The 22,987-nt window shown below is 36.1% G+C and overlaps 6 protein-coding genes and 1 long non-coding RNA gene across 12 annotated transcripts; 3 read left to right on the forward strand and 4 right to left on the reverse strand.

The window, feature by feature from the left end:
* Positions 1–2,780: 2,780 nt before the first annotated feature.
* On the reverse strand, positions 2,781–6,726 carry tj (traffic jam). The gene is made up of 2 exons (XM_964817.4): positions 6,008–6,726; positions 2,781–3,499 (listed from the first exon to the last, which is right to left on the reverse strand). The coding sequence occupies exons 1-2, from the start codon at positions 6,709–6,711 to the stop codon at positions 3,073–3,075; spliced, it is 1,131 nt and encodes a 376-aa protein (XP_969910.3). The 5' UTR covers positions 6,712–6,726; the 3' UTR covers positions 2,781–3,072.
* Positions 6,727–10,467: 3,741 nt separating this feature from the next.
* On the reverse strand, positions 10,468–11,305 carry LOC135266265 (uncharacterized). Its single transcript, XM_064356597.1, has 4 exons — positions 11,292–11,305; positions 10,982–11,219; positions 10,772–10,931; positions 10,468–10,547 (listed from the first exon to the last, which is right to left on the reverse strand). The coding sequence occupies exons 1-4, from the start codon at positions 11,303–11,305 to the stop codon at positions 10,483–10,485; spliced, it is 477 nt and encodes a 158-aa protein (XP_064212667.1). The 3' UTR covers positions 10,468–10,482.
* Positions 11,306–11,827: 522 nt separating this feature from the next.
* On the forward strand, positions 11,828–12,748 carry LOC107398024 (uncharacterized). Its single transcript, XR_001575023.2, has 2 exons — positions 11,828–12,482; positions 12,531–12,748. It is a non-coding gene; the product is annotated as an uncharacterized LOC107398024 (long non-coding RNA).
* Positions 12,749–13,434: 686 nt separating this feature from the next.
* On the forward strand, positions 13,435–16,959 carry LOC658126 (mitochondrial coenzyme A transporter SLC25A42). 4 transcript variants are annotated; one of them, XM_064356935.1, is made up of 5 exons: positions 13,435–13,544; positions 15,281–15,464; positions 15,508–15,953; positions 16,478–16,658; positions 16,712–16,959. In XM_064356935.1, the coding sequence occupies exons 2-5, from the start codon at positions 15,316–15,318 to the stop codon at positions 16,857–16,859; spliced, it is 924 nt and encodes a 307-aa protein (XP_064213005.1). In that variant the 5' UTR covers positions 13,435–13,544; positions 15,281–15,315; the 3' UTR covers positions 16,860–16,959. The 4 variants fall into 4 exon arrangements, with proteins under 4 accessions (XP_064213005.1, XP_008194028.1, XP_064213004.1 ...); XM_008195806.3 differs by lacking the exon at positions 13,435–13,544 and adding an exon at positions 14,054–14,304; XM_064356934.1 differs by lacking the exon at positions 13,435–13,544 and adding an exon at positions 14,918–15,022.
* On the reverse strand, positions 13,493–14,024 carry SmF (Small ribonucleoprotein particle protein SmF). The gene is made up of 2 exons (XM_964686.4): positions 13,734–14,024; positions 13,493–13,681 (listed from the first exon to the last, which is right to left on the reverse strand). The coding sequence occupies exons 1-2, from the start codon at positions 13,906–13,908 to the stop codon at positions 13,590–13,592; spliced, it is 267 nt and encodes an 88-aa protein (XP_969779.1). The 5' UTR covers positions 13,909–14,024; the 3' UTR covers positions 13,493–13,589.
* LOC658207 (uncharacterized protein) lies at positions 14,131–14,999 on the reverse strand. Its single transcript, XM_964615.3, has 3 exons — positions 14,861–14,999; positions 14,780–14,810; positions 14,131–14,731 (listed from the first exon to the last, which is right to left on the reverse strand). Exons 1-3 carry the CDS (start codon positions 14,861–14,863, stop codon positions 14,316–14,318), a joined length of 450 nt encoding a protein of 149 aa, XP_969708.1. The 5' UTR covers positions 14,864–14,999; the 3' UTR covers positions 14,131–14,315.
* Positions 16,960–16,983: 24 nt separating the features above from the next.
* Positions 16,984–22,867, forward strand: Stat92E (Signal-transducer and activator of transcription protein at 92E). Of its 3 annotated transcripts, none has more exons than XM_008195803.3 (8): positions 16,984–17,082; positions 17,291–17,599; positions 17,647–17,815; positions 17,867–17,948; positions 19,217–20,566; positions 20,616–20,771; positions 21,005–21,155; positions 21,756–22,867. In XM_008195803.3, exons 2-8 carry the CDS (start codon positions 17,298–17,300, stop codon positions 21,886–21,888), a joined length of 2,343 nt encoding a protein of 780 aa, XP_008194025.1. In that variant the 5' UTR covers positions 16,984–17,082; positions 17,291–17,297; the 3' UTR covers positions 21,889–22,867. The 3 variants fall into 3 exon arrangements, with proteins under 3 accessions (XP_008194025.1, XP_969477.2, XP_008194026.1); XM_964384.5 differs by having other exon boundaries at positions 16,997–17,156; XM_008195804.2 differs by lacking the exon at positions 21,756–22,867 and adding an exon at positions 21,208–21,590 and having other exon boundaries at positions 16,997–17,156.
* The last annotated feature ends 120 nt before the right edge of the window (positions 22,868–22,987 follow it).

Consider the following 22,987-nt stretch of genomic DNA (forward strand, 5'->3'; position numbering starts at 1 on the left):
AGCGGAATATTGCTGATGTAATTTCCTCCGCGTCGGTATCGCGTTACGCGTCCGTCTCGAGATCGCAACAAAGTAGTGCTGAATGGGCACTCGCAACTATGTCTCTTTGTTTTGCGCCGCTTTCTATCACAATCGGCTCTTTATTCCCTGGAAAAAGGTGTGTAATTGTGGGCCTTTTGGCCGATAATGAGTATGACGTGGAGCGGCGGAGAGGAGGGTCAGATTTGACTGTTGACCAATAAAGCGCGGGCGGAGCGCCATTGGCGGACGGCGTCGCGACGGCGCACCTTATCTCGACGCCCAACACAATTAAGCTCACCTGAGATCGCATGCACAGGTTTACGAGCTGGAAACGGGCGGTTTGTGCAGCCTTGAAATTATTGCGACAAGTTGGACGGCCAAAAATAATAAACATAAACGAGCGGAGGAAAGAATAACAATTGGAGGTCGAGGAAGTCGCTAAATTATTAGCGGCGATAAACAACCAAGTGCGGTGCTTTCAAGAACTTTAGGGTTTTTCGTGGCATCTTTTAAAATGGCTATTTTCTGCTGGCCGTGGGAAAGGCGATTTAAACATTTGGTTGAATTCAGATCCATTAACGTCATCTTATCGACAAATAAACGTTTGTTGCGTGACCACATATCGCAAACATTTTGCACACTTTGTCGAATAGTCATAACAAATCTCTAGGCTTTCACAAGTGAGGCACCAGGAAAAAATATTTGGTTAATTAAATGAGCTCTGACGCCGACCGACAGTGAAGTGGAATGAAAACCATATTAGATTCCAAACATTTAAACCATAGATAATATTTCTATGAGTGGCCTTACGAAGAAATACGCATTTTAAAACAATAAGTTTACTATTTAAAAACACAAGAAAAAAAAACAGATAATTAATTCTTTTGGCTAATACTCGGGCAAATATTTTAGTATGTGGGTCTTTTTATGAAATTATTTAAATTTGTTTTTCTTTTTTTGGAAATTAATTCAAAATAACACAGTACTGTCGAAATTTATTCATATATTATACAAATTTATGATATTATTACGTCAAATAAGTGTCAGCTTTTTTGTTCAGATTAACATTTATCAAAAATTGTCCTTTTACCCATTATTTTATTCATGATTTTTTTGTTTTCTTAAAAAAATTAAATTCTCCAAAATTAAATTTGAAATACGCTCCTGGTTTAATAGAAAAAAGAATTTTCGTTTTTTTGGGTTTCTTATGATGCGCTTTTGCTGCCTTTTATACAACTTTTCTCTTATTCTAAGACAATTATTAGAAAAAAAATTATATCTTTGTTATGACTAAGTTATGAGGGCTTTTGCAAAAAATCCTTGGACAGGTCAATTTAATTTTTGAAATGCTACATTTTTTCACCGTAGTGACAATTATCACGTCATTAGTTTTTGAGTTATGACGTTATTTTTAATTATTCTTAATGACTCGTATATAAGTTCAAACTTTGTGCAAACAAAAAACAGGGTCTATTGAAAGCTAGATGCTTTAAGCATTAGAAAATGGTATAAAAATGAGAAATTGTGTTATAGTATCTTCTAGTAATCGAAAAAATTGGTTCCAAAATTGTCGAAATGGCAGAAACAAAGTCAAATTAAAGCTTTGGGGCTTTGGTTAATTTCGCATCTTCTTCACTCGCTACAAATTATTACCTTACCCTGATATTTCTTTTAATTTTTGTCAAATTTTTGCGTCTGTAACGGTTTTTTATTTGACAATTTTAAAATCAAACAAAAAGCTCAAAATTTTGTCTAAAGGACGACGTCCTCCCAATGGCCTTCTGATTTTTGCCAGTGACACAAACAAATATTGAAAATTTTTGCTTCAACATATTTTTCTGGACACAAGACTTTTACCAGTGGAAGAATTTTTTTTATTTTTTGCTTCTTTTTATCCAACAATTTTAATAATATCAAACAAAAAGCCCAAAATTTTGGTTAGGGTTGAAAGGACAATGTCGTCCGAGGTGTCTTTTAATTTTTGCCATTGGAATCCTATTATTGAAAATTTTTTTTTGAACATAATTTTTTTGACATGATTTTTTTTTTCATTTTTTGCTTCAGAAACGTCTTTTCACCCAACAATTTTTATATAATATCAAACAAAAAGCTGAAAATTATAACGTGATGTCAAAAGAATGACTGTTGTGGTCCGACGTTTCCTCTGATTTTTGTCAAGAAACAACTTTTTGACGTTTTTTTATTCTTAAACATTCTGTGACCTAACAATTTTAAAAATTAAACAACGGCTAAAATTTTCTTGTAATGTCAAAATGACTCACCGTTGTCTGTCTTTGTTCTTATCTTCTGATTTTTACCAATGGCAGAGGAAATATTATGGAAATTTTTGCTTCAGAAAAGTTTTTTCTCACAATTTTTAAAACCAAAAGACAAGGCCAAAATTTTGTCGAAAAATCGAAAGGACGACTAATCTGATGCTCTTTCTTATTGTGATTTTTGTCAGTAAAATACTACAAAATACTTAAAATTTTGATGTAGTGTCAAAAGGACCGACCATTGTAGGTCTTTCTTTTCTTATTCTGATTTTTAGCAGTGGTAGAATTTTTTTTTGAAAATGTTTACTTCCCATGCTTTTTTTATGAGAATCATAAAATTGGAAAATCCTTTTTTTTTACAAGTTACCAAAGTCTTTCGCCACTAACTGCTCATTTAAGTGTTTTAACCTAATTTTTTTGTAACCAGTTGCAAACTTCACCTACAGGCATGGTCATCTAGATTTGTAAATAAAAAGCAAGGAGTGTTCTAAACCATAAATTTATTGATACTAATGTTATTTACACAACGTAACATAGTATAGATATATCATTCAAAAACACAACCGTCGGGCCTCGTCGCCACCAGATCCATATAAAAATATATCATCGTCAATAAAAAACCGAAAAACTAAAAAAGATATGCAGTATCACTCATCCGTGACCTCGAACCGAATCAAAACCGAAAGCGACCTCTACCCTAGACGCTAAGAAGCCTCCGCACTTTGTACAAAAAGTCTCTGGGGCCGAACTAGATCCTCCGCCCCGGAAAATGATGTCACAGATAGAACTCCGGCGAGCTCTGGCCCTCGGAGTTGAGGTGCTGCACCTGCTGCCGGCCCAGATTCAGCCGCTGCTTCAGCAGGTCGCGCTCCTGGCTCACCCTGGCCAGCTCGATCTTGATGCGGTGGAGCTCGCTCTGGAGGGAGCGGTTGGTTTGCTCCAGGTCGTGGCGCTGCTGGAGACGCTTGGAGCGGCAGTTTTGTGCGTAGCCGCGGTTTTTGAGGGTGCGCCGCTTCTGCTTGAGGCGGACGACCTCCTCGCGGGGGCAGCCGTGGAGCCGCTTGTTCAGCTCGCGGACGGAGAGGGTCATCAGCATCTGGTCGTCGAGCCCCAGGTCGTCGCTGCACGTGGAGTAGCCGCTGGTGGTGTTGTGGTTGAGGCGGGGGGACACTGTGCTGGCGCCGCTGCACACCGACTGCGGCCTGAAAGGAAATTTTGACTTAAAAATAGCAAATAAAAAAATCTATTGAAATAGTCGTAATTTTTTTCCCTTACTCCTTGGGCAAAAAACTAATAAATAAGCCGACAATAAATAAGGGTCGGTTTATAGAAGCATCATTAATTTAATCCGCAATTAAATGCGTGACTTTTAACAACGAATTAAAATTAAAATTACTATTTTTTTTCATCTTTTTTTTTCAAATTATGCAAGTATATTAATGATTAAAAAGTAATTAAATTTAAAAATAATTAATTTAATAAAAAAATAACACTCAAAAATTTAAAATTTTACTCTTCGTGTTTGTTTAAAAAACCCAGTTTATTTAGATATTTTTTTTTAAGAAAAATGAGGGAAAATTGGACTATAAAACCAAATAATACATCTATCAATCAAATTTTACAAACCGTTTTTAGAACATTAAGCTGATCAATATATTTTATTTTCTGTTTATTGTTTTTTTTGGTCACCTAATGTTTGAAACATGTTAGAATTGAGTCCGAGTCTGAAGTCCAATTTTTGAAATGAATTTTGTGATAATACACAATTTACACATAAAGTGGGAATGTTGAAAAGCAGCGACAGTACAGTTGCTGTTAGTTTTAAAGTCTTGTTGTCTTTTTGATCCAATTTTTTTGTCACCGAAACATGGTCACATTAATTTTGTACAAATCGCCTTTCTTGATTTAGTTTTTATAAATTTATGAGACATCTTAAATATCTTAAACAATTACATAAACAACATTTAAAAAACATTGCCCACATTTTAAAAATTGGAAAAAAATAATTCAATGTTTTACAATCCACACTTTCGTCTACAGGGTGATATCTGCTGAAAGTATTTTTTACTGTATCTCAAAAACTAATAATCACACAGAAATCAGCGTTTGGGATTAAAAACTATGTGATTTGCTCTATATCTATGAATTTTTTCAGAATTTTTCTAAAATTTCTCATAATTAAAATTAATTGATTTCTATTAAATAGCTGCAAAAATAGTTATTTCTTGTATCTTCTGAAAACAAGCGATGCTGAAGTGTTATTTTGTGATAAAAACCCTTAAGGAAGTAAGTGTTGCTAGTCCCAAAAAATAATTGATTTAGTAAAAATTTTAAATTTAAATAATAAAAAAATAACTTGAAAACTTCATGCTAAAAATCATCATAGAATTTCGATTAATTTACATATTTTTAATATTATTGATATTAACAAACATAATTAATTATTTTTTATTATGAGAAAGGGTATAAGATTCTGAAAAAAATCACATACTTAAAGAAAAACATTGAGTATTTTTAATAGCAAAGGCTGAATTCGGTGCGACTTTATTTTTCGAGATAGTATAGTAAATGACAACTTAAACAAAATTACGAAGTTTAATCAATAATTACATACATTTAGTTTGGAAGAAGCAAATTAATAATAAGTTAAATTTTGATTAAAATTACGTGGAAGCAACAATTTCTATAAATATTTTTTCCACAAGACAGATTTAGGCATTATTTATTTGTGAATGTCATCAGAAATAATAAAAAACATGAGGAAAATTCTAAAAAAACTCATCTTGTATGTTTTTTAATTTTTTTTCTTGTTAACCGTCTACCACAACCTCCATTTGTACAGGTTGATCCAAGAATACCACACTAACAACAAATACTCTTATACAGGGTGTGTACTAGAACGTGACACAAATGTGAAGACAGACAATTTTAAAACTGTTCCAACAAATAAATATGACTTCTGCATTTATTAACGAAAACATATAAATCGAATTAAGTAATAAAACACACATAGATTCGAAAATAGCGTAACAAGGCGAAAGCCGAGTCAAGTAGTTCAACTTATTTTGCACTGTCACAAAAAAAAAATATTTTTTTAAAATATTTAACACCAACCTATTTCTATTCTTGTAAATTATCAAGTTGGTATTTGAGAAATTTATCACATCGTTAAATCACATTTTATATAAAAAAATATTACCTATTCTTAACTAATTATGTATATTTTCATTCGGTACTAAGTTCTATCTAAAATTGGCACTTTTCACTTCAATTCTTGTTCATTGTGTATAACATTTTAATAATAAACGTAAATCGGTTGTTTAGTGCGTCATTTGAGATCAGCCTGTATTTTTAATGTTTAGTCACCACTATTTAGACGCCTGTGCTAATTTATTAGCGTTTAGAACACAAAAAAATCAAAACGGGTTACACTTTAATTGGTTAATAATGAAAAATTCTCCCAAGTATCCAGAACTTTGACCAAAATATGCAATAAATTCATTTGGACGATGTGACCTCTGCCATTCAATTTGCCGTTGATTTGCATCATTGTAACAATTTCTTTCAACAGTAGTGATATTTATTAATGAATTAATTAAATCGAACTTACACATGTTATCAATGCAATGCGATAAAACAAGACTTTCACAAGTGATAACTTGGAATGAAAAATCATAGAAAACCTATCACATTGGTTCACTTTTCTGTACCTTTGATGGATGATATGGTGCCCATTATCCATGATCATCCCTGACGGGATATACTCCCTGCGCTCCCAGTCGGGCTCGCCGCCCATGCAGTGCAGGGGCCTGAGGTCCAAGGGCTCGGACCTGACGGTCTGCGGGAACCACATCATCTCGTCCATCATCGGCGGGCGGCAGTTGTCGGGGGAATTACTCGGGGGGGTTTGTGGGGGAGTCCCCGGCGCGTTCATGACGGCCATGCTGACCAGCATGGGCTGTTGGGGGTACATGGAGTCGGGCGGCGGCGACAGCGGCGGTATCCTCCTGTCGTCCCACTGCCGGCACCTGTCATCCCTCTGCACCCACTCCTCCATCCTCTTATCCTCGCTCTTGACCGTCACGCTCTCCAAGTGGTCGAGGACGAAGTCCTGGACGTACTCTTCCGCTAGATGCTGGTCCTCCTGGTCCATGTGTGCACCGATTGTCTGCTGCATACGCACTGGCACTGGGTTTCGCGTGGCATTCGAGAGTCGCGGCGGCGGCGGAATGCGACTGAGAGCGGCGGCGGCGAGCGCCGAGCTTCGTTGGGGGCGGCGATTGCGAGGGAACGCCTCCGGCAGCGACGATAGGTAGAGAGATTTGAGGAACGGAAATTTGTTTATACCTCTGTAGCCAGTCATCACCGAGGATATTCGCACCATATTGTTGGTAGAGGACTTTATGACTCCCATATTGCCAAGTGCGAAGTACCTGGAGATGATATGGGGGAATGATTTTTATTAAAAGGGTAAGAGAGGGCTACTAGGAATAGGACAGACTACTACTAGGAGTCGGGACTGATTTATCGCACTCACGATTACGATAGAAGCTTTAAAATATTGATTGGGGAGAGGTTTACGAGACCTACATCAGGTTCAGCAAGCGATTTTATTCAATTTTTTGACGAATTATAATTATTGGGAATGGAACACGCTCGAAATTTTTCAGTTTTGTTCGCTTAAAATGCTATTTTTTGCTCGCATTTACTTGTATAATAATTTTTTGACGCATAGTTGAGATATTCTAAAGAATCAATAAAGCAAGGGTGAACAAATGTCGACATAAAAAAGTTTTCGTATTTAAATTCGTTGTTAAAATAAAAGTTATTGGTCTCGCAGGTAAGGATTTACTTAGATTAAAAACTTTATAGATAAATTGTGTTTACTGCCCGAAAACTCATAAAACTGCCACGATTTTATTTATAATAAAAATTAAAAATTGTCAAACGATTGTAAAATTTCGAGGATATTATTTAATTACAACTTGTGATTTTCTTGGATGCCTAATAAGGATGCCGGACCTGGTATATGTACCTACGTAAGAAAAAATATTTAAAAAAAAATAGTTTTTGGTTTAAAATAGTGGTTACAATTTATTTGATTAAAAAAATAGACATAACTATAGAAAAATTCAACAAAAAATTGGTCACTTTGTTTTCATGTAACAAAAAACTTACTTAGCAATAAAACCGACAACTTATTAAAATGTTAATTTTTTTTATTAAAATTGTATTCGTAAAATTGTATACAATGATAGAAAAATAATAAAAAAACTATTATTTGGAGTCTTCTAAAATAACAATTTTGCCATTTCTCTACCTCTTCTAAAAGTAAAAAATGGTTTTAGAAATTTAGAAATTTTAAAGTCACAATATTTCGAATAAATTGCACGGATTTTTTTCCGAAAAAGCAACTTCAGCTAAAACTTTTTCTTCTTCTTCTTCTCTTAAGAATGCTGAAATCTGAATTTCCCACTTCTTAAATGTTTTAAATTATATAATTGTATTTCAATAGATCTAGATATTTTTTTATAATTTCCAGTTAAAAACCGTAAAGGGTCAATTTTTAGAGCATTTTTCTTCGTAATTTATAATGTTTAGCACAACTATTACTGTTTCAATTTTGTCAGCGTTTTTACTTTTTTGGAATTTTTTTCATATATTTTATCTGTATTTTTATACTGCTTATGCAATGAAGATTTTATTTTGCTTAACATTATTTTATTATATTATTATTATTATTATTACTATTATTATTAATAATAATATTATAAAAAACACAAACAAATAGGTAACAGGGATTTTTTTAATTTTATCTTTAGGCTCTTAGGGCACAAAAAATGAAATCGGTATCTGAAAGCGTTCTGGAGATATGAGCAGGATTTAAACAACAGGATTTGTTTTTTTCTAGCCACTCAGTATAAAAATTTTTTTGCTGTGATTTCTCATGATTTTCTCGGATTTTCCCTGATTTTGTTAGATTTTATCTGATTTTGTTTGATTTTTATTAATGATATTTTCAAGAATTTTTTATATTGATTACTTAAACGAATATTTAATTTTCTATATTTTTTTGCTTTGATTTCATTAATTCTCCGAGATTCTCCCTGGTTTCGTCCGATTTCTCGAAGATTTTCCTTACTTTTCTCATTTTTTTTATTTTTACAAATTTTTGTGTTCAATAAATAAATCAAAATGCAGTGTATAACATAGGTTAAAATAAAATTCTAATTACTTAGTTGTTTGAAAGGAGATCTGTATGGAATCTTAGAACTGTTCCAAAGTTGATTTCTTTTTTCTTAAATAATTAATTATTTAGTAATAAAATTAATAATTTTTCTTTCGGATTTATTTTAATTTTCACAATGTTCTACACCAGATTATTATTATTATTATTTTTTTTTTGGTTGCATATGCTTATAATTTCGTCAAATTTTCTCAATTTTATGTACTTATTCATAGCAGTCGTAGCAAAATAAATTTTAATTATTTTGTAATAGAAATTGAAATCGTTGAACTTGCCTGAGAGTTGATTTATTCTTTCATAAATGAAACAAATAATAATAAAAAAAGTGAAAACAGGGTTGAAGGGATTAATTTCTTTGCTATCACAGAAAACTTGTCACAATTATGTGCAAAGTTGCTCCAACAAAAGAATTATATCAATTACTGAAAGCGATTAGCGATATGGCTTCGGCACAACTTGCCAAGAAAACATTGACACAAACTGTGATAAATCAAAGGAATTTCCTCTATTTGCTGGAATAGTAAACTAACAATAAGTGCATATTTTTGATTTAAATTTAGTTTAATGCAGCTTAAGTAAACAATGAAATATTAATTAATGGTTTTATTTTTAGCAATCTGTTACCATACTGGCTAGTATCGAGATATCATGTAACGAATTAATCACTAGAATTTTTAAAATCTTGTAATTTAATTTTATCGTTGTTGGTACGTCATTGTAACGGATCATTTGCGAAAATTGTTACATTTATATCAATATTGTGGAGTCATAGACAAAAATGCAAAATCAATTTTCCGGCTCAAAGAAATACCAGACCCTGCTTATATCTTTTTCAAAGAAAAAAATTATTCTGGAAAAGTGGTTCGAAAGTTGGAAATTGTAGGTATCCCTTGTCACGTCCATTATCAAGCTGTTAACCTTTTGTCCCGATTTATATGTAATTCCATTTCCGGCAAAAATCCGCCGATTTGGCAGAACGTAATCGGGAGTGCAAGAGGGCATGCCATTCATTGATAGAATTTCGAAACTTTGAATGAAATCGATTTTTTCCCGGATAATCTCCGGACGAGTCAACAGGTTAATAACTCGGTCGTGTACATAATAATCCGGTCCTGTAAGTGTCGTCAAAATGTCATCTGTCCCCTCGGAGGCTCCCATAAATCGCCGAGTAAATCCCCGCAGATCAGCTAATAAGTCAACACGCATTTTGTCATTTAGTCATCGTAATAACGCCATTGTTCTATGTTTGAATGGGGCGTCCCTGCGCCAACAATTCGGCCAAATGAGGAATTGGGGTAAATCGGCCCTTAATTAAACGCATTTGAACAGGTAGTTTTTCCTCGCATTGTACCTACGTAATTAGGGCGGATTCTTGTTCAAATAATAAATTAACAAATGCGGGGCTGAAGGGTTAATATGCTTAAAATTTTAATTGTGAGCAAATAATCCGGCACTGTTTGCATAAATGGAGTCAATAAAATGGATGGACCGAGTTCGGTAAATGAACTGTCTGCCGCTGGTGGCGGTGGTTGTGGTGGCGTTTTTCCCTGACAGTGCAATAAACTTACGGAACGCCAGGAAATAAGTCGAATCAAGTGTCTGACGGTGCATTTTTGTGCAACTAGTGTTTATTTGGTACCGCAAACAAGAATTCTATACACACGCAAAAATACAAATTTACATACGCGAATAATTACCATTTTTTAAATCAATCTTCCATAAAGATTTTTATACCTACCTGCTACAACATTATCTATTAATTGTTTGCTAAATTATTATTATTATTATTATTATTATTATTATTATTATTATTATTATTATTATTATTATTATTATTATTACAATATTACAAAATAGCTGTTGTTTCAGATTTTTTTGCCGTAAGTAATTGTTGGACTCTGACTTTTCAAAACAGTCAACAGATTTTTTTTATCAACTCTAAATGTTGGTTTGGACGCCCGACAAGTCCACTTGAAATGTCTTGGACTTCATGTCGCTAATACCTGGAAATAAATAAAAATAAATTTAATTACGAGTTACTTGTATGACACAGCTAACAGCTATTTATCTAATAGCTAATAAGTACCCTACACATGATGCAATTCTTTATGAAAGAAGCTGTTTTATAAATAAAGCCGAGGGCATAGCGCACAAGATTTTATGTTTGAGTGCTTTATAGAAAAATTTTCACAGTAAAGCAAAATTTTATTATAGAAAAAAAAATTACTCAGGCAGAAGCAAACGGTGTCCACGTCCCGGACGACGCGTTCGACAGGTACTTTGAGGTAGACGGCGGCGTTTATGACGCGAGCCCCGTCCATATGGACCGGAATGTTGTACTCTTTTGAAATGTTTTTCACTTTTTCGATCCAATCTAACGGTAATACCTGAAGCGGGACAATAATACTTTTGGGTTTTTTATTATGATTAACTTTACTTTTCCGCCACACATGTTGTGGGTGTTTTCAATAATGACTAGAGTGGTGTAGGGCTCATGACAGTCCGGATTTTTCCGGATTCTGTCTCTGAGTTCGTCCAAACTGAACGTCCCGTCACTGTTATTGCGGATAAGGGAGGCTTGGACGCCGGCAATTTGGGCGGGGCCCCCTAAAATTGCGCAACTCCTAATTACAGTAGAGTATAGAATGTTACTTCTGGGCCAGGATATTTGGCGTCTTAAAAAACAAGACAAAATCTTACAAATTAACTGTTTGCCCAAAAGCAAACAACCGAATAGGGCCTAGAACCTCTCAAAAGACATTAATTTTTATCCACCCCAAAAGCTCCCAAATATCTGTAGACCACCAAAAATTGGGCACACGAAAAACAGGGTAGAATCCTACAAATACGCTCTAAAAAAACAATAAAATACCTTGTTTTTACACACCCCAAAATGGCTTTTTACTTCTGGGCCAGGACATTTGGCGTCTTAAAAAACAAGGCAAAATCTTACAAATTTAGCTGTTTGTCTAAAAGCAAACAACCAAATAGGGCCTAAAACCTCTCAAAAATCATTAATTTTTATCCACCCCAAAAGTTCCCAAATATGTGTAGGCCACCAAAAATTGGGCACACGAAAAACAGGGTAGAATCCTACAAATTTAGTGTTTTCCCAAAAGTAACCATCCGAAAAAGATCTAAAAAACTTACAAAATGCCTTAATTTTAGACACCCCAAAAATAGCTCTTCATTTCTGGACTAAGCCAATTGGCGCATGCAAAAATCAATTAAAATTACCTCAAAACTGCTCTAAAACCATTGTCAAATCTCGAGATTTCAATTATTATGTCCAAATTAAGTTTATTTTTTAAGGGTAAGCACGCACGTAATACGCTGAATACGCTCAATCGTGCAGCGCCTAAAAATTTAATAACGAATAACGCATTTTGAGTTTTGAGCGTTTTTATTAAACAGAAGACGGTCGATGGTCGAGCATTGGTATCCTTCAAAAATACGCTGACACATCGGCCTACTCGTTTAAAAAACGGGTTTACTGTAAAATCAATTTTTTTTCCGTTATAGAAATTGTTCTTATAGTATATTAAGTATGGAGAACGGTAAGGGTTTGTTACTGTTCGACATGCTTATAACGTTTTTTGCACGATCGGAATCAGTATCAGTGTCAAAATTATAAATACATAATTTTTAAATAAAATGAACGTATTGAGATTACGAATTTAGACGGCTCTGTGTTACTATGGATTATTGCCAAACAAACAAAAATTGTGTTCTGCCAGTTGTCGATTAATTCGATAAAAAGTATTGATTGAAAGTGCAGCGGTGTTTTTTGATAAAGAATAATGAGCGATTCGGAAACAGAGAATTTGTTAGAAGAACCCTGGAATATTGGAATGATCGGCAATAATTCCGGAAAAAACAAAATTACGATATGAAAAATTCTTAAATGAAGCACCTGATGAAGAATTTTGATTAATAAGGTATAGTTATTCGCAAACTGCGATAAAAATACTACTGAACATTTTTAGCTCACTGTGATATTAAGAGTCTCAGGGACTTGTAGAAGAGAGGAATTATATAACATGACTATTATAATAATAGGAGTAATATACAACGGCCTCTGAGTTCTGTGACTAATGCAACTGATTCAGTTCTAATTGTGCGCAAACGAGTCGTATTACTATTAACAACTGTAGCAATTGTACTTTTCACTTTTAGTATGAATAAATAATTAATAAATTTTGAATTTTTATATTACTTTTACTTACCGTTCAGTGAACTTTTCTGACTCCTGTGAGTTCGCAGTAAAGCGATGGCAGTCCATTTATCGAACTCGCTGTATACAAAAAGTATGGATAAACTGTTAAATTTATTTGAAATTGAAATTATTTAAGCCAGCGTTGTAATTTTACTGAAAATATTGACCAATAATTTTAGTTTTATATATTTTTTAGGTATTGTGTTGCTATCCACAGTTTTTTTGGCTGATAAAAGGGTTTTTGAATTTTTTCGCTTCGGCCCAAAAAATATTTTTAGTATTTGACTCTTCATTTGATGACACTTAATTTTTTTTTAATTTTTCTTGTGACCAATGTGTGCCAAAGTTATCAAATTAAATTAAATTGATGCTTTTTAAAATATAAAGTATGTTTTGGCTCCCTCTCGGGTAAATGCAAAAGCAGGTGTATGAGAGGTAACTGTAAGTGCAGGGGAACTTTCTTCAGTTGTGCTGCTATCTGTTCGTTTTGCCGTTAACTACAAGGATTTAATTTACATTTTTGGTACTTAATTATCATTTCCTTATTCCATTATAATTATTTATAGAACACTGTATGTATCCCCCACTTTATAGCGTCCTTTAATGTTAAACAAATAAATATATTTTTGTATTTTTTTTCAAAAGCAAGTTCTCTTGTTTATAATCCGTAACAGTTTGTGTATTTTTTTTGTGGTAGACAATCGTAACGTTACATGTAGAAAAAAAAACAAGTACTTTAACACGATTTATTTGGTAAAAAATTAAATCTACAATACTTATTTACGTAAGTATCCGATCGTACATTTAAACTTGAATTTACATTAAATAATTAATCCTTCGTCTCTCCCTCCTCGTCCTCTTCTTCAGCCCCTCTTATGAACAAGACATTGTTACATCTAATTAAAACTTCCCCTAAGTTACCTGTAAAAAAATGTTACACAAGGGGGTCCGCCTCCAAAGCATAGTTACATACCAGTCATATTCCCATCAATAAATTCCTCTGTGTTTGCTAATTGTAAATTCATGTAACCATCAACTGAGACAAGGTAACCTTTATATTCGTGCCCCCACTTCAATTTTACCATCACAGCCTTGCCTGTTAGGCCGTTGAGGAAAGGTTTGGGGTTTATGGGCATTGCGGTCGACATGGTTGTTGTTTTTGTGTGCAAAAAATCGCAAATAAACTAAAAACGTTGACACAACGCTAACCAGCAAAAGTGAGGTTGGAATCGAGCGACAATTGTGTCAATTGTCAAAATTTCCATCCACCATCGACGTATAAAAAGTTGATGGGTGTCTGATTTTTTAGGGCGCATATTGTTTTTTTGTGATTCTTGGACTAAAATTACCGTAATTAAAAAAAACAAGGATTGTGGTCAATTAATGATTTATTGGCGTTAGAATAAATAACTGTGCGGGGGTTGATTGCCGGCTCTCTATTTTACCAAACCGAAAAATCATTGCCAACCCCCCAGTGCGAAAATCCGAAAATAAAAATTTGTGACATGTGTTTTACATAATTTCGTGGAAAAGACTGTGTTAGGGTAAGCCCCCTCTAGTAATAATCCGGCACTGGTGCACAGGCAATCTTAACAAAATCCTCGTACCGCACCATACTGTTGTTATTAACATTTGCCTCTCTGAAAATCCGATCAATTTCCTTGGCCGAAAGACACTCGCCCCAGTTTTGCAACATGTGACGCAGCTGCTTGGCCGGAATCACCCCTTTCCCCTCCGGGTCCCCAGCCTTGAAGGCGTCCACCACCTCCTTGGGCACGTTCTCCACCCGTGAGTGAATATGCATAACCTCCAAGAAGTCAGCAAAGCTCATTTTGCCGTTCTTTTGCTTGAAATAACCCGCAAGCTCTGAGATGGTGGGCGACAGCCCCAGACTCCTCATTATCACTGTGAGTTCGTCCAGGGACTTGATGTGCCCCGAGCGCGCAAACAAGTAGAAACACTCGCGAAATTCTACAAGATTTACGAGTTAGTTTGGGGGGCTATCACGGGGGTACCTACCGTCAATGTCTTGCTCCTTGAAGTAGCGGGCCTGAAACAAGCTTGATTAGGTTTGGGGTGGGTTTAGCGGGTTATTTTTACCATTTTTCTTGTAAATATTTACACGTCAATTGTATTATTATTATCAAGGTGAAACAGGTGAAAGTACAGTTAGCGTCACGAAATTTGGCACAGACTCGTCATTAATGAATTATTTATTTTTATCTCTGATAAAATGATGATTTTATCGCCCAATTGTGCCAGGTAATTGTTTGGGGCCCCGATTAGTGGGAGCCCTTAATCAGGGTTGTAAACCCCCCGAACGAATCGATTTATCGCCTCATTTCTAACGTAATTTATTAATAAATAAAGTTATATAACAAAACAGCTCGTCATTTGCGATAGTCTTATCACTCCACGCTTAGATGTTGTTAAATCCCCGTCCAATTAAAAAAAGGTAACACACTTTGAACTTTGCCTCCTTTCCTCCGACTCTCCTCTAATTCTTCATTCCCGTTCCAGTTGACCCAATAATGCCTTGATTAGTCTTCCAAAAAATGGCTCGTAAAAGCCATGACCCTGTTTCGAGTCAGCTGAGCAACACTCAGATCGTCCTCACTAGTCTGTGTGCGGGCGCCATAGCGGGGGCCCTCGCCAAGACCACGATAGCCCCCTTGGACCGCACAAAAATCAACTTCCAGATCAGGTAAGCCCCCACGTTTGGTACCCCTCTAACTGGCTTCCTGCAGCAACAAACCCTATTCAACTCGCAAGGCGTTCAAGTTTCTGCGACAAACGTACCACCAGCACGGGTTTCTGGCCCTATGGAGGGGCAACAGTGCCACCATGGTGCGCATTGTGCCCCATGCCGCCATCCAGTTTACCGCACACGAACAGTGGAAGAAAATTCTCAATGTGGACAATACAAACAAGTCCCCCAGGAAATTGTTCCTGGCGGGGAGTCTCGCGGGGGCCACTTCGCAATCTCTCACCTACCCACTTGATGTGGCGAGGGCTCGAATGGCTGTCACGAATAAGCAGGAATACGCGACTTTGAGACAAGTTTTTTATAAGATTTTTTACGAAGAGGGAATCACAGCGTTCTATAAGGGGTACATACCCACCATTGCGGGGGTCGTGCCCTATGCAGGGGTCTCGTTTTTTACTTATGATACCTTGAAAATGCTCTATAGAGGTAAGTAAGGGCAATAATTAGTCAAAATAGACGTTTTAATTTGCAATAAATCGCATAAAGCTGAAAATTACTGCAGGTTTTAGGTGCACTATTATTATTTCAAATAAAATAAATATAAAAAATCTCCGCCAATCCTACGTCTGCTAAAAAAAATATTCGTTGTCAAAAGATGTTTTTTTATTTATTTTTTCATCTGTTAAAAATTAATTTTAAGTAAGGAATTAATTTTTGAAAAATTATTTTTAAAATCTGATGTCTGATATCAGTGATATCTCAGAAATGGTGATTCGTACAAAAAGCTATAAGAACAATTTTTATAGATAATTGCATGATCTATTTTCGTCTGACCTATTTTTACGATAACACTTACCGTTTACGAGAAAAATAAAAAACGATATCCGGTGGGGATTTTTTATATTATTCATTTGCAGTGGGGTACCTAAGACCTGTACTAATTATATATTTTTTATGAGATTTGTGTCTATTTTGACCGGACTATAGTTTTTTTTTGTATTTTTTTCCAGAATATACGAATTTAGATTGTGATGCTCGTTTAAATCCTGTCATTAGTCTCGGTTTTGGGGCTATCGCAGGAATGTTGGGTCAGTGTAGTAGCTATCCGTTAGATATTGTAAGAAGACGAATGCAGACTGATACTCAAGGAAAATATAATTCAATTAGAGCAACTCTTAAAATAATTTATAAGTAATAGTAATTTCGCCCAATCGCCACCATAACTACGTGACTTATGCTTTTAGGGAAGGAATAATCGGGGGTTTTTACAAAGGTTTGTCCATGAACTGGATCAAAGGCCCCATCGCGGTTGGAATAAGCTATTCCAGCTACGACAACATAAAAAACACGTTACGTCAATTAACAGCGAAATATAATAGAAAGTTTTTGTAGTAATTTTTATATATTATTGTATTGTTTGTTATCGGAATGTTGATTATTTAACAGGATTTATACATTTTGTTACACTGGAATAAAAAAATGGAAAAGTGTGGTTACATTTTTAAACCTGGCGCACAGTGTGCCCAAACCCCATTGGTGCGCAACTTGTCAAATGTCATTTTTGCCAACATGGCTGCGATTTGAGTCGCCTTGATTGTCGCACGCTGATAACCGTGTAAGTGCCCCCACATTTCCCAAATAAATGTGCAAACTCGTGTCGCGACCAGCCCCCTGATTCAGCAATAACAGGTCAGTGTGTGGGTGCGCCCCAGCCCCCAGTCGTGCAAACAAGCCTTCGGTGCGTCCATCCCGCTTCCTGATGACCTTGACTGTTGCTAAACCCATCTCGCCTATCTAAATATTTGTTTTGGGTGATTGTGCAGATCGATCATGTCGCTTTGGGCCAAGGCGCAGCAGTTGCCCCCCGAGAGTCTCCAGCAAATTCGGTCTATCTACGGGGACCACTTCCCGATTGAGGTGCGCCACTACCTGGCCCACTACATTGAGGAGAAGTTCTGGTCGGATATAGACCCTGTGCCTGATAACCCCCAGCATGAGCAGTACGTGGCGGGGCTCGTTAACTCCCTCATCCAGGAGGTGGAGAACAAGGCGGCGGTGGTCAATGACGCTGAGTATTTTTTGACGAAACTCAAATTGGCCGAAGCTGCGAAAATGTTCAGGCAGAGATATAGGTATAAGTTAGGTGGGGCTTTTTGGATTTGCTCATTTTTGGTTGTAGTTCTAATCCGATGCAGCTGTTTTCGTACGTGAGGCAGTGTCTTGCGACCGAGATGAGGTTGGTGCAGGCCGCCAACGGCGAAGCCCTAACGGGGCTCGCCAATTTGGTGATTTCTAATTCAGGGACGGAGGTTTTGCACAAGATTGATATTTTGAGGAGGCGGACTCAGGTCAGTTTGGTTAAGGTGGGGTAAGGGGGCTATTATTTTTGGCGGTTTTAGGATACTGCCGACGATTTGAGACGAATGGAGCAGGAGCAAGAATCGTTTGCTTTGCAGTATCATGAGTGTACAAAGATTAACGGTAAGTTTCGGATTAACTTTGATAAGTTATCAATGCAATTTTGTTGCTGAGGCTATTTATTTTTCTGATATTGGTAATATTAAGCTATGATAACTAGATTGCCTTGCCTTCAATATGTGTGAGTAAATAATTCAAAGTAAACATGTTTTTCTATTTTCCGTCTGCTGTGACGATTTTGTGACACTATTTTATTAAAAAAAAGTGTCTTCAAAATTCAACTTTTTATCACTGATTTTGGTATTTTTTATACTATAATGTTACTGCATTGACTACATTTTCTTCTGTATTTTTAATTTTCTTACCTACCTTGAAAAAATCAAAAACATTTTTTTAACTCATTTTAGTAAAATTTTATAGACTTTTCTGTGCGTTTACATTTTTATAAGTACGAAACAATTTAAATTTTTTTGCTTAAAATTAGGGGAGTCATTCCATAGTGTAAAATTGTATTCAACAAAAAAATTCACAACTTAAAAACTAAAAGTCGTAGAGCAAAACGGTTTGTTCCAGTGAATTCAGCGACTCATTTTCTGTATTATACGAACTTTTCACGAGATTTAAAATTTTGATTTTTTTGTTAAATTTCCTGAGTTTACCTTCAAGAAAGTGAAAAAAATTTTTTTTTTAAAAACTCGTTCTATCATAGTTTTTCGGACTTATATATGCCTTTACAACCCTCTAGAGTTGTCAAAACTCCAAAAAGTCTATGTGTTCGATTTTTTGATGTTTGATTTTTCAAATTTTTGTTGCGATTTTGGTCGATTCCGGGTGTCCGGAACATTTATCGAGCATTAATTCCGAAACTATTAGAGATAAACCCATGAAGTGTCTTATCGTTGGAAAGCTCTTTTAATTATCTATCTTTTTCAAAAAAGACCTCTGTTCTCCGACAAATAGTTTTCGAGAAAATTGCAAATAAAAGTAAAAATAGGTAAAATTTTAAAAAATTCATAACTAAAAAACTATTGGGAATTTGGCAGTTTTCTCGACGCCAATCGATTCCTCGGATCATTTTGCACGGGCTTACATCAAAATAGTTTAACTTTTTCCAATAGTTATACTGTAATTAAAGAAATACAAAACATCAACAAATGGTGGATGCGCCGGGTTATTTACTAATAATTTATAACTCGACAACTAAAAGTCCTAGGGCAAAACGGATTGCTTCAGTAAATTTTACGGTTTATTTTACGTGTTATTCTAGTTTTTGAAACACTTTTTGTTGGATAATTGCTTCTTGACGGTAAATCTATTGTTAACGTTTCCAGCACACATCCAACAGCTCTCCAGCCAACAGCCGACCAACGCTCAAACGACAGCCACTGTTCAAAAACTCACTCGTCAAAAAGAGATGCTCGAACAAGTCCTCAATCAAAAAGTGGCCGGTCTTATGCAACTCCGTCTCGCCATCGTCGACAAATTCAAAGAGACCATCCAACTCCTCAACCAACTCCAATCCAACATTCTCGACGACGAATTAATCCGATGGAAACGCGAACAACAACTTGCCGGAAACGGTGCCAACTTCAACAGCAATCTCGACACGATCCAAGACTGGTGCGAAAGTCTCGCCGAATTGATTTGGCTCAACCGACAACAAATCAAAGAAGTCGACCGATTGAGACAAAAACTATCACTTGATCCGCCAGGAGTTGCCGATTTGTTGCCACAAGTTCTCGGCGATGTCACCCAACTGTTGTCTTCTTTAGTCACTTCGACGTTCATCATCGAAAAACAACCGCCACAAGTGATGAAAACCAATACGAGATTCACAGCGACGGTTAGGTTGCTAGTTGGGGGGAAATTAAACGTGCATATGACACCTCCCCAAGTGAAGGTTACGATAATATCGGAATCTCAAGCGAATGTTTTATTGAAAAATGACAAGTTGGCCAAAAGTGGCGAATGCAGTGGCGAGATTTTAAACAACACTGGGACAATGGAATACCAACAAGCCACTCGGCAGTTGTCGGTCAGTTTCCGAAACATGCAGTTGAAGAAAATCAAACGAGCGGAAAAGAAGGGCACTGAGAGTGTCATGGACGAGAAATTCTCCCTCTTGTTCCAGTCACAGTTCAGTGTGGGAGGTGGTGAACTCATGTTCCAGGTCTGGACGTTGAGTCTTCCCGTCGTTGTCATTGTCCACGGTAACCAGGAGCCCCACGCTTGGGCCACTGTTACCTGGGATAATGCCTTCAGTGACGCGGGTCGAGTGCCCTTCTCAGTCCCTGATAAGGTGTTGTGGACCAACGTGGCAGAAACCCTCTCCCTTAAGTTTAGGGCTGCCACAGGACGGCCACTCAACGAAGATAACTTGCGGTTTTTGGCCGATAAAGCCTTCAGAGGGAATTACAACGAAGGGAGTAATCCAATGCTGAGCTGGGCTCAGTTTTGTAAAGAACCCTTGAGTGAAAGGAATTTCACGTTCTGGGAGTGGTTTTATGCTATAATGAAGTTGACGCGGGAGCATTTGAGGGGGCCATGGGTCGATGGGGCTATTATTGGGTTTGTGAAGAAGAAGCAAGCCGAGGAGATGTTGGCGTCGTGTCCATGTGGGACGTTTTTGTTGAGGTTTTCGGACAGCGAGCTTGGAGGCATCACTATTGCCTGGGTTTCAGGTGATTTTTTGATTGTTTTTGATTGGTTAGGGATGGATTTTTTTCGCAGATACGGGCGAAGTCTTCAGCTTGCAACCTTTCACGTCGAAAGATTTCGCAATAAGGTCGCTGGCTGATCGGATAGCTGATCTAAATCATCTCATCTACTTGTATCCAGACATATCCAAAGAGATACCTTTTGGAAAATATTACACACCGTTCCAAGGTACGTTTATTTATTTCTCTTTTCGTGTGAAATATTTATTTTTATTATAAAGTGTGCGAAACAATGCTTTTTTTGTAATGCCATTCGAGTGATTGAATTGAAAAATCTTTTTTTTTGAATTTGAATTTTTACAATAAAATTTAAGTAATCATTTTAGTTTACCTTAAATATTTTGTAATAGTCTTTTTTTCCGGGTTATTTCGTTCATTGGGCGATTTGGGATTTTTTTATAGATAATCAGCCGACGAGCAACAACGGCTACGTCAAGCCCGTCCTTGTGACCCACGTGCCCGGTTTAAGTGCCGCCAGTTATCCCAACACCCCCCAGCATTCATTTTTACAGTCTCCAGATCCGTCAAGAGACACCCCATCAGTGGCTAGCAGGTAATCTCATTCATTCCGTTCGAAATTTGTAATTTCCCGTTTCGTGTCTCAGTTTTCAGAACATGCTTGACCTTTAAAACCCTCAAAGGATTTTTTCGATATATTTTTATACATTATAGTTTCATCGAAACCGTGTGCTTTATGTATTAGTGATACGAATCAAACAAAAATTAGGTTTAGATTGATTTTCTACGTTTACACAACTTTACATCATGTTTGATATGATATAATCGGTAATTTATCTTTTTATACGAATTTATCGAGAATTTTTTATTGATTTTTATACACGTTTCGGCTGTTAGTACAGGGTAATTGAGAGAAATTCAAACGAATGTGATAATACGTTGCAATCCCTTATAAAGAGACGTGCGGAAAATGTTAGTATTAATCTGTGCATTTGTTACATTTATAGAAAAATAATTATAGAAGTTTTTATTTCTTGTCTTATTTCCCTCACATTTTCCCGAAACGAGTTGACCGCATGCTGCAAAACAGACGTAACCAGACACATTCGCAACATTAATCAGTATTATCACGCTGTCATTTCATTGGTTGGTCTGTGTTGCAGTAATGTGATGTCTGGTTGTGTCTTTTGTGCAGTTATGCCGGTTCGATTGCTACCACAACGACAGCTGGCGGGCCCGCAATGGACTATCTGGAGCAGTTGGACGAATGCAACCTCGATCTCGGTCTGGTGAACTTCAACGAGCTGATGCAAGGGTACAAACAATAGGCGGCGACCAAGGGGCGGGCGGTAAGAAGCGCATTAACAAAACGGCAAGCTTTTTAACACTACGTTATAAGGATATTTTCAATTACGTTGCGTCGATTAAGTACAAAAATTGTAATAAGTTTCCGTGCAATAACTCTATTGTACCTTTCTTTGTATTATATTGTGGTGCTCGATAGGTTTTTGTTATGCTTGTGTAGATGTAGTCGAGCTGTACATTTTTTATTTTTATTGTAAAAATTCTTTGACTTGAAGAGGATATATATTTTTAGAAATTTATATAGTCTTGTTGCACTTTTTGAGAGTAATCTATAGACAATCCACTGAAGTATATTTTAAGAAATATAGACAGGCTGTTCCCTCGCACCCCACATTACAAATACTGAAAATTCTGATAATATTTATCTGAAAATTGGTGTTTTTTGGAAATTTGAAAACTTTCAAAATTTTTAAAATCTGCAGAGATTTTTTAAATCAAATTTACAAATCCAAAAGTTTTCAAAAAATCCTAAATATTTCGAAAAAGACTAAATGTAGGTATAGGGAAAGCTGATAAAAACAATCATTATTAGAAGTCCCATTACTTCTAATGTGGGGTTCAGTCGGAACACCTGCATTTTAAGAAATATAGACGAACAAATTCTCTGAAAGACTTTAAACCTTGTGCCATGCAAATCCATGTGGTGTAGTTAAAGTCACCCATTTAGTGTTGATTAGTGTTCACACAGACCCATATTTCGTGCCTCTAGCTGTTGTTGTGATAAAAACACCTTCATATGGCCTAGTAGTTGAAATTTTGGCTCGATAAGTGCTGTTTTTACAAAAATAATTCCACACCTTTGCTGCACCACTCTTACCAACAGCACGAGCTTCTAGGAGTTATTCTTGTAACTGTTGCATTTTATCCCTTTTTTATTGTTAGGACTTGCTGATGTTTTTAGTATAGTTATGGTTTCTTTTAAATAAAACGTAATTATATGCTGTTTTGAGTTTTATTTGCACCTGACTTGCACGGCTCTTATACACTCGCTCACTGGTCATTTTATCTCGACTGTATAGGAGCCTTGAACTTGCGCTAAAATCAACAGAAATAAATAAGTGG

This window comes from Tribolium castaneum, chromosome 5 (assembly GCF_031307605.1).
Source record: "Tribolium castaneum strain GA2 chromosome 5, icTriCast1.1, whole genome shotgun sequence".
NCBI classification, from domain to species: domain Eukaryota; kingdom Metazoa; phylum Arthropoda; class Insecta; order Coleoptera; family Tenebrionidae; genus Tribolium; species Tribolium castaneum.

Coding starts and splice junctions, on each gene's coding strand:
- tj (XM_964817.4), bottom strand. CDS start 6,711: ATGGGAGTCATAAAGTCCTCTACCAACAATATGGTGCGAATATCCTCG. Junction 3,500..6,007: donor CACCATATCATCCATCAAAG/GTACAGAAAAGT, acceptor ATTTCCTTTCAG/GCCGCAGTCGGTGTGCAGCG.
- LOC135266265 (XM_064356597.1), bottom strand. Junction 10,932..10,981: donor ACAACATGTGTGGCGGAAAA/GTAAAGTTAATC, acceptor GTCCCGCTTCAG/GTATTACCGTTAGATTGGAT. Junction 10,548..10,771: donor CACCGTTTGCTTCTGCCTGA/GTAATTTTTTTT, acceptor ATTTATTTCCAG/GTATTAGCGACATGAAGTCC.
- SmF (XM_964686.4), bottom strand. CDS start 13,908: ATGTCGACCGCAATGCCCATAAACCCCAAACCTTTCCTCAACGGCCTA. Junction 13,682..13,733: donor TATTGATGGGAATATGACTG/GTATGTAACTAT, acceptor ATTTTTTTACAG/GTAACTTAGGGGAAGTTTTA.
- LOC658207 (XM_964615.3), bottom strand. Junction 14,732..14,779: donor CAAGGAGCAAGACATTGACG/GTAGGTACCCCC, acceptor TAAATCTTGTAG/AATTTCGCGAGTGTTTCTAC.
- LOC658126 (XM_064356935.1), top strand. CDS start 15,316: ATGGCTCGTAAAAGCCATGACCCTGTTTCGAGTCAGCTGAGCAACACT. Junction 15,465..15,507: donor AAAATCAACTTCCAGATCAG/GTAAGCCCCCAC, acceptor GGCTTCCTGCAG/CAACAAACCCTATTCAACTC. Junction 16,659..16,711: donor ACTCTTAAAATAATTTATAA/GTAATAGTAATT, acceptor TTATGCTTTTAG/GGAAGGAATAATCGGGGGTT.
- Stat92E (XM_008195803.3), top strand. CDS start 17,298: ATGTCGCTTTGGGCCAAGGCGCAGCAGTTGCCCCCCGAGAGTCTCCAG. Junction 17,949..19,216: donor TGAGTGTACAAAGATTAACG/GTAAGTTTCGGA, acceptor TAACGTTTCCAG/CACACATCCAACAGCTCTCC. Junction 20,567..20,615: donor CACTATTGCCTGGGTTTCAG/GTGATTTTTTGA, acceptor TTTTTTTCGCAG/ATACGGGCGAAGTCTTCAGC.